The 9,413-nt window shown below is 54.6% G+C and overlaps 1 protein-coding gene across 1 annotated transcript; it reads right to left on the bottom strand.

Annotated features, from left to right (window-relative positions):
- LOC123380067 lies at window positions 1–7,157 on the bottom strand. The gene is made up of 7 exons (XM_045037340.1): window positions 7,128–7,157; window positions 3,945–4,110; window positions 3,458–3,579; window positions 2,968–3,276; window positions 1,513–1,608; window positions 1,170–1,302; window positions 1–245 (listed from the first exon to the last, which is right to left on the bottom strand). The coding sequence occupies exons 1-7, from the start codon at window positions 7,155–7,157 to the stop codon at window positions 67–69; spliced, it is 1,035 nt and encodes a 344-aa protein (XP_044893275.1). The 3' UTR covers window positions 1–66.
- Between the last annotated feature and the right edge of the window lie 2,256 nt (window positions 7,158–9,413).

Genomic DNA, 9,413 nt, shown 5'->3' with positions numbered 1-9,413 from the left:
CAGGCTCCAGGCTCCAAGCTGTCGGCGCAGAGCCCGACGCGGGGCTCGAACTCACAGACCGCGAGATCATGACCTGAGCCGAAGTCGGACCCTTAACAGATTGAGCCACCCAGGTGTCCTCTTGTTTCTTTCTGGTGGCACAGTCAGGTGGCATCCAGTGTGCTTCAGTGGAGGGTCTGGGATGTTCAGCACGACGGGGAGGCTGTTCTCAGTGAGGCCGCGCGCATTTTGGAAAAGGAGCCATACTGTGGACAGAGGAGTGTAGACCAGGCATAGGGCTTTGCCTGGCGCTAAGCACTGGGCAGACCAGCCGAGGGTCATACCCCCTAGGCCGGCTCTCAGAAGCATGCAGTTCTCAGAGCACATCCATTTGCCTTTGCAGCCTCTGACCTCTGAGGGTAACTGTGCAAACCTCAAATGAATTCACCAGCTTAACAACAAAATTAAGTCGAACTTCCTCTGCTTCTTGAACAGTTTTCTCTCTCTGGACTTGACCCCGTTTTTTATTTTATTAGGTTTTTAATCAGGTTCTACTCTGACGTGCTTTTAACAAGGTTAGGATCTAACCTTTTAGAAAGGCATAAACAGGGAGAATACTGCCTGGTCTGTCTAAGGACACCAGGGTGGAAGATCTGAGAATGGAGACGGCTTTGCTCGGTTCCTGGGAGCGAGCCCTAGGGACTTCCCTGTTCAGCCCTGTCCCCTTCGTTCTGGCTCCCGAGTAGCACGAGGCAGTGGCTCACGGTGTGGACCGTGGGGCCAGACTGCAAGGGTTTGAAGAGCAGTGCTACCAGTTGCCAGCAGCCTGGACGGTGTGGTCTCGGGACCCAGCTAATACAACGCTTATGTCACCTGCCCGTTACGAGGAAACCGAGGCAACGAGTAAACAGCTAACTGTACACAAAGTGCTCAGAACAGTCCCTGACACACTGACTCGACTCTGTAAGTGCCTGCTACCATTTTTTCAACGTCACTGAAGGGCAAAGACAGACCCAGGGCTCCAGTGAGCAAGAGAGAGAGAGAGAGAACGTAACCTCGAAGGACCCTCGCATTTACTGAACAAATAGATGGCTGAGCTACTACTCCATGCCGGACCTGGAGCTGCGCTGGAGGTGCAGGGGTGAATGGAGCTGAATGTCCCTGCCCTCAAGGAGCAGGGGAAGACGCACCCTCAGCGGAGAGTCCCAGGAATGGATGCACGATGGCCGCGTGAGAGGAGCGTTCTGAAAAGGCAGAATTCAGCCTGCTGGGTGCGCCCGGCCTCCAGGCTGCGGCGCCGGCCCACAGGAAGCCAGGCTCTGTCTGAAACCCGCAGGAGAGTCAGACATCAGTTACGGGGAGGCTGGCAAGGGCTGGGAGCATTGCGGCCGGAGCTGAGCTGCACAAGGGCCCTGGGCCTGAGGGAGCTCGGTGAGTGTGAGGGGTCTCGAGTCAGGTGTGCCAGAGGGAGGGAGGGTGTGGGGGGAGAGGGGTCTGGCGACTACATGCCGCTCATGGGGTCTAACCACCTACCGTCAGAGTGAGGCCAACTCTTGAAGGAGTTCCAGGCAGGGTGGAGGGATTCACATGACGCAGGCATGCATCCTGAAGAGGGCATTCTGGCTGCGACTGCAGAAGAGATGGGGTTGGACGCAGGCTGGAAAGGGTGTGGGGAGACAAAGGGGTGGTTGGGGCTCTGGAGGGCCCCCTGCAGGGCCCGTTAACACACTGTCCTTGCCCCCTGCTCGGCAGCCCCCGCCCCAAGATCGTGATGCAAAGGGTGGGCGGTGGGGCCCAGGGCTTGGCCTTTGCCGCCTGCTGACGTTGCCACTGTGGCCCACGCCGTGAGTGGCGCTGGCCTGGGTTCTCCGGGTGGTAGGGCACTGGGAAGTGGGTGGCTTGTCAGAGACTTGCAGCTGATACGTTTTGAGGAGAAGGCAGGAAGACCTTTCTGAACAACTGGGACTCTTTTAACTCTACGACACTGTCCCAAGCATAACTGAGTACAGGCTTCAGAGATACCACAGCAGTTTGGGGATGGGTGAGGGGGAGAGCTTAGCCGAGGCAGTGGACTCAGCTTCTGGAACTCCGAGGTGCCAGAGACCCAGGGCTGTTCTGCCTGACCCGGGCTCTACGTAACCTTGTCCTGTGTCGTCCTCCCACCGGGCTGGTTTCCGTCCGGCCCTCTGCTTCCCAGGGGACAGCGGCACAGCACCGAGGTCACATAGAGCCTGGGTTGAGCGGAGTGGCTGTGGACACTCTCCCTGTCCCACAGAAAGCCAGAGAGATAGACTTCTTCCTTTACTTAGCACTTCGGAAAGGACACCGGCCAACCCAGCCACTCCATCTCTAAACTTGCCCCCTTGGTGCTGAAATACGGTGGCGTCACATGTAAGGTTTACGTTAGGCATAAAAACACATGGACTCTGGAGACCTCCATTGGTTTCCAGCTCTGCCGGGTCCCTACCTGTGAGGTCCTGTGGAAAGAGAGCCCACCTGTCAGTGCAGCTGACAGGTCACATTGCCAGCATGGGAGTGTCAGACAAGTCTACGCTCCAGGAAGGGTCCTCTTGTGCTTGGCTGTCATCCAGCCAAGCTGGGGACACACGCCCGATGGAGAGCCGTGGCACTCTTGCACTCAGACCAAGGCATTTACACTCCGGGGACCTGGGGCCATCTACAACATAGATGTGCTCCCCATCCGTGCGGCTGCAAGAGGCCTCTGTGTCCCCAGGAGTCTCCCCCAGGGCCACCATCTGTAACTAGGGGTCCCCTCCCCTCCACCTTGCCCTTTTCAAAGCCACCACCCCCACGTATCAAACCGAGACCCGCGTTCACCCTGTGTGTTCCCGGCACCCAGCAGGAAACGCTCAGTTGAGGGGCGCTCAAGCCCCCCGAGGGCCAGAACGCCATCTGTCTCCCAGTGGGAAGCCCGCAGCACGGTCTCCTCTGTGGACGCTAATGCCGTGAGGGCGGCTGCTTCCTTACCAGTGGAGGGGGACACTTGTGCTGGGGGGCAAACAGCCCCGGGCACCTGATTGCGGTGGAGTCCACGCTGCGCACAGGAAGAGCCACAGCCGCGTGCAAGCTGGGCTTCCAGAGGCCCTGGGCGAGCCCCCGGATGAGCCGCCGCAGGGTCCTGGCGGCCGGTGCCTGTGGTGGGGTGTGACCCTGGTGTTGTGAAGTAGCCGTTCTCTGAGTGGCAACGGCCTGATTCACAACACCAGCTGCCCCACCGCACCGTGCCGGGAGGTCGCTGGGGCCGCTGGCGGTGGTGCGGTCGCATGCTCGGTGCTGCTGGCACGGGGGGAGGGGACAGAGAGCAGCCGTGGGTTAGACGTCAACATCTCATCTCCCTCCACCCTCGTCCCCTGGGCGTTTCCTGTTTGCCACGTCCTCGGCCAGCCCTCCCATCCCCCGGAGTCATGGGTGGCGTCGGGGGCTCCAAGGAGCCCGGGGCCCCTGGACGCGGACGTACCTGCGCATCGGTGCTTCTCTGGGGGGGGGTCCTCCTGCCTTCAGCAAGTCCTCGGTGGGAAATACAGCCCCCCACGGCTTGCGCATCCCCGCCCTGGGAGGTGGCTCGGGAACCAGATATTCCTAAGCCAAAGTGGTGAGTCAAGTTTTTCCCTCACTGAAACTTACGTGGCAGGAAGGCAGGGACCCCCAGTCGCTCTGCTGCCACATGCGGAAACCACACTCACCTCGTGTCCTAAGCAGCGACTCTGCCAAGACCCCCTACCTCCGCCCCTTCCATCTGTCCGTCCTCAGACCCGGAAGGCTGCGCGGAGCCGCTCCCTCGTTTACTGAGGGTGACCAGGCTCAGAACGGAATCCTCCAGCGACGGAGAGTCTTTCCGAGTCATCCTCCAAAGGGGGGGGGGGAACACATTCCAAGCACAAAGTAGGGGTGATCGCTGAAGATCTGAGGCTGTCACGCAAACCAACAAAAGCCGTGAGACTGACCGAAAGGAAATCCGGTGGTCGGTGTGAACCCCGATGAGCCGTCACTGTGCTCTGCCTTTCCACCAGCAGGTGACCCGCCGGGCTGCTCGGCTCTCAGATTCAGCGGGCAGACACGGAGGAGCGTCTCAGCAGTGAAATGACTTTGGAATTCTCGTTTGGTGTTCGCCTAGGTTTTTATCAGCATTAGGAAATTATGCAACATAAACTGACATGAAAATAGCATTTGAAGCTGAATCCCTATTTCCAGGTGTCGATAAACACTTTTAAATGAATAGCTTCTTTGGCCAAAAATGGCTCCTGCCTGCTGCATGGTTCTTAGTTACCCGATCAAGAAAAATGTTTTCCACTTTCTGCCATCTATCTTGGAACCTGCTTTATTTTAAGGACGCAAAGTTGGCAAGTTCCTAGCACTGGATGTGGCACAGAAGTTCTACCAAAGTTCTTGCCAGAGTTGGGGGAGGCAGGAAGTTTGATAATTCATCAGCCACAGTGGTGCCATGTAAACCACTGTGGCCTTGGAGTTCAGAAGCATCTGAATTTTTATGTCTACTATCGAAGAATCCTGGCTGGGACAGTAGGGCATGATGTCTACACTTGGGCCTCCATGGGCCACAGCACTGCTAAGCTGAGAGTGTCTATTGTGCATGGGCTGCCGCGCCAGGCCCCAGGGTGTGTGTTCAGGCTGTCCCTTCCTATTTGTGTTCCCATGGCCGGTTGCAGAACCTTCTGGGCCTCAGTTTTAGTATCTGCAGAACAGAGTAGTAAGATTGGAAAACCTTGCATACGGCAAACACTTGATATACACGTGTATTCGATAAGTGTTGGCACCAAGTTATGTGGCTGGCTTGCTGAGCTTTGGGTAGAGAGACATCCCAAAATTTTTCTGTCCAGTGGATTGTCTTAAAGGCTAACAATCACCCACTCTGGGAATGAGCAAGTTCTAGAAAGTGAGATTAGTTCCTTGTAAAAATAAAGCAGGGGGGACTGTTAATTGCCAGTGCTGAGTGGCCAGAACCTTCAGCAAAGTTAGTGCCCTTTTTTGGCCAAGACTGTGTACGTGGGAAGGTGGTACTGGTACCAAGTTCCTAAAACTGAAACCTGCACAGATTCCTATGAGGTCAAAACATCACGAACCTGGGGACTGGTATTCCTACATCGGAGGGGCAAAAGGAGACTGGGGAATAGGGGAGAAGCTGAGGCCATGGACACAGCTCTCCATAGCCACCTCTTCTTGGTTCTGTCTACAACTCACCAGTGCTCAGGGTGTCAAAGAGAGATAAAAAATGATTGTCTAAAAAAGTAACTTCAGGGGCGCCTGGGTGGCTCAGTCGGTTAAGCGTCCGATTTCAGCTCGGGTCATGATCTCGCGGTCTGTGAGTTCGAGCCCCGCGTCGGGCTCTGTGCTGACAGCTCAGAGCCTGGAGCCTGCTTCAGATTCTGTGCCTCCCTCTCTCTCTGACCCTCCCCCGTTCATGTTCTATCTCTGTCTCAAAAATAAACAAATATTAAAAAAAAATTAAAAAAAAAAGTAACTTCAAATGCTTGCAAGGAGTTGGCACTGTGCAAGGCAGTCCTGGCCCTCTTTTTTTCCCCTTATCCTTCACTGCCCTCCTCCTCTCCCTCTCGGTTTTTCTAACTTCTCAAATATGCCATATTCTTCCCTACCACAGGGCCTTTGCACAAGCTGCTTCCTTCACCTAGAATCCTCCCTCTCCATTTTGTGTAGTTTAATACCAAGTCCTCCTTCAGACTTCAACTCCAAAGTCACCTCCTGGACTGACTCCCATCCCCCAGACCAGACTGGACTCCTCGTGACATGCTTCCCAGGCATCTGGGACTCTTCCTTCAAGGCACCTGTTATACAGTGTGCATGACGTCTCTTCCACTCAACTCTAAGCTTGCCATTGGGTCCCCAGCATTGGCCACATGGGGGATGCTGGATTAATACTGGCTGGGTGAATGTATGATTTAAAGGAAGATTCTTGTAGTCCAGTGACTCTATTGCAAGCACGTAGATGAATCTGTGACATGAATCAAAACGGCACCAAGAACCTGAGGGGCACACACGGTGCTATTTTATATGAATAGATGACTGCAGGACCTAACTCAGCTCCCTGCCTTTAGGCTAACCCCACCCTCATCTACAGGGCATCAGAAGGATTCTCCCAGAGGGTCTGTCTAATCTGGCTGAACCTCTCCAAGGCTCCTTTCGTGCCCCCGATAGAGTCTCAGATCCTAATGCACTTCCCTGCTTGACCCCCGCCCCCCACTTACGGAGGAGGAGTGCCCACAATACACCACGTGGGCATGCTTCCGTGGACTGCATGCCCCTAACCCTTTCTACCCAGTGCACCCCTCTTCCTGCAGTCGGGCTCCAGGGTCAGCCCTCAAGAAGGTCCTCTGGCCCCTTGCAAGCTCTTGACCTGGTGGCATCTAGGATTTTTGTACCTTTTGCGTCCAGTGTCGTTCCAGGCTTCAGTCCTGTTTTAGGAGACAGTGGTCCCAAGGGCAGAGGCCATTGTGGAGTCACCAGTAGCTGGGATCTGCACGGCACCTGAAACACAAGGGCTTTCAGCTTAGATGTGCTCTCAATCGGCAACAAAGTCCTGCAAAGCTGGGGGGCTGCGGACACCAGTGGGTTAACGATTTGTCCTCACTGCTCCCCATGAACCATCAGTGTCCAGAAAGCCCAATATTTTGCCATCGAATGGCATTTCTTCATCTCCACGGCTGCCCTGTACCCCCAGCCCTCTCGCCAGGACACAACACACACACATCCAACTGTCCCTTTGTGAGTCACTCTTCACTCTGCAGCCTGAGTGATCCTTTTAAAGTATGAATCAGAGCGTGTCCCTGCGTTGCTTCAAACACTCGCTCCCTTCCCATCATACCCAGAATAAAATCCAAATTCCCCGCGAAATCCCACAGGTGCTGGTGACTCAGCTCCCTCCCTGTGCCTGTCCACCGTCACCTCCCCTCCTCATGGACTTAGCTGCACTCCCTCTCTCCGATCTTGGAACACAAAGATAGACATATGGTGCCTTCTGAAATTAAAGAAGCAGGCCTTTCCTGTAGACGGAGCATTTTGTGGGCTCAAGAAGGCACCTCTTTCCCTGGGCAGAGACGGAACTGTAACAGGGCGTGTGACCCGGTGAGTGGTTTTGGTCTTCACCGCAACCCCACCTGCCAGAGGGCTGGGGGCTCTAGCGTCATCCGGCCACACTGGAATGGCAAAGCTGGAACCCACCCTGTCCTCTCCCACCTCAGGGCCTTCCTCCCAACTTTCGCCTCCCTAAGGACCTCAACTGCCCCAGGAGCATTTTTCAGGGAATGTAAGATTTCTGGTGTTCCAAAATCCCGCATCGATTTAAACCAAAACCTTTTATCTCGTTATTTTCTACATTGGCCTGCTTATGATCACTACAGACTTGATAGGGTCAAGCCAGCTAATTGTTTAGTTTAGTTTTGTTTTTTTTAAGTCACATAATAGCCACTCGGTGCTGGCAATCCCAAGTACATGGCATTTATCTAAGCTGTATCACATCAGAGGTCTCAAATCAGCAACTGTCTCGCCGCCTGGTACTTCTGAGAAAAGATGACAGCAACAGGAACACAGGGGGCTTCCTCATCAACCACCTCCCAGGTTGAACAAGAGTCAACACAAACTCGTTCAGCCTCGGACACCAGCCCTCAGTCTGGCTGGCTCCGTGGGGGGCGGGAGGGGGGCTCAGGGCTCCAACCCCACTCCAGATCCTACTCCAGTCCGTCTGGGAGTGAAGCTCAGGAATCTACCCACCCACCCCACCCCCCATCCCAGGGACTCTGATAAGCCAGATTTGGGGACCACTGCTTTAAATCCAGGGCTCTGTTAAACACTGACGTTCCTAATGAGCCTCAGAGCAGCAGGAGTCCCATGCGGCTTCAGCATCTTCAGAGGCAAATTCCATCTTGCCCACGTGGCGGGTGCTGCTGGTGTCCGGCACCACTGCTCCCACGTACAGAATGTCCTAGGCCTGGGGGCTTCCTCGGGTCAGGAGCGGGAACAGGCGTGCGTCAGCTCGGTGTCAGGGAGCTGACATCCTCAGGAGCCCCCACCAGCAGCACAACGGAGTTGGTGGACAATACCTTGCTCTCTTGCCCCACAGAGCAGGACCCTGGTGGACAGCACAAGCCTTATTGGGCCCCTCCCCTCTCACCTCCCCAGATCCAGCTGTGCTTTGGTGTCTGTGTTAAATGGATGCAAGGGCACCCACGTGCTGAACAGGCGAATCTTACCACGTTCCCATGGTCACTTTCAGCAGGGCGGGCCCAAGGTGAGGGGAACGAGTCACCTGCTCTCAGATGCTGACCCCACTCTTGCAGGAGCAGGACTGTGAGCGCCTCCCGAAATTTTGCATCCTGGGCCTTCTCATTCGCTCACCGTTCTGATGTGCAGGGAGTGAGAATACACAAATCGGGCAAAACAACCCACTCCAAGTAGGTGTTTATTCTAGAGTGTGTCGTACTTATGTTTCTTCATTGCTTTTTCATAGACACTAACCCTCTAAAAGGAAGACCCTTTGGCCCCAAAGCTCCAAGGTATTAGGATCATTCTGCACAGTAAGTAGCCACAGATACTGTCATAAGCATTTAAGACAGCATGTCTACTCTAGGACAATGGCAAAAATAAACCTGAATGCAACCTGGGAATTCTGCTCGCTTTAGCCCATCTTGGCTGATGCCGTCCAGGTGGACCTCAAAATAAAAACTCCTGGTTCAAGGAGGGCTGCCTGGCCTGCGGAGCACAGCCCCGGAGTTTATTAGCACAGTTAATATTGCATGCAAATAGATTTCCCCGCTTCTGTCATGCCAGTCCATTAATTCAGCCCCTTGTCTGCTACATCTTTATCCTTGGCAGGTTAATCCTGCCAAATGCCTTTGCTGGAGCACATGTCACGCTGTGCCTATGTCCAACAATGCAATTTTGCTAATCCTGTTGTCTCAGCTTTGTGGCCCTGTCTGGTCAATCCAATGGTGGAAAAAGTGCACGTGAGGTTTTTTTTGCCAAGATCTTTCTCCTACTCTGGCACCCACCCCTTCCTCTTCCTCTTCTTTATTAATTTTTTAAATTTAAATATGGTTTCAATTAAATGGTCTGAAAGTCAACCACAGTGTTTGGACAGCTGCCACTGCCAACGTCATTCAGCAAGAATGCCGAGGCTCTCAGCGGGCCTCCAGACTCCTTCCGGTAGCTTCGCCCGGCTGCCAGCCGAACGTGACAATGGGAAGGGTTAAACAGGAAAATCTGCGAGCGTCTCTTCTTTCTCCTAGGTTCTCCAAGGCCTGAAGATGACTCAATGGAGCAAATGCATCTCACCCACCATCTCTGATGCCAACCTCGTTACGGTGCAGTGCGATCGCTAACTTGGATTACGAGGGGGGGTGCACCCCTTCCTGCAACCACCTTTGTCTGCTACGCACCTGACGTGG

Source organism: Felis catus, chromosome C2 (genome assembly GCF_018350175.1).
Source record: "Felis catus isolate Fca126 chromosome C2, F.catus_Fca126_mat1.0, whole genome shotgun sequence".
Taxonomy (NCBI): Eukaryota; Metazoa; Chordata; class Mammalia; order Carnivora; family Felidae; genus Felis; species Felis catus.
Note: the sequence above shows the minus strand (reverse complement) of the source record. Positions and strands in the feature narration are given on the sequence as shown.

Bases quoted from the DNA above. Each gene is read 5' to 3' on its own strand.
- LOC123380067 (XM_045037340.1), bottom strand. From the start codon at position 7,157: ATGACGCTAGAGCCCCCAGCCCTCTGGCAG. The intron at 3,277-3,457 runs GTACGTCCGCGT...CCCCCGTGCCAG, and splicing joins AGAGAAGCACCGATGCGCAG to CAGCACCGAGCATGCGACCG. The intron at 246-1,169 runs GTGCGTCTTCCC...CTCTGTCCACAG, and splicing joins CCTGGGACTCTCCGCTGAGG to TATGGCTCCTTTTCCAAAAT.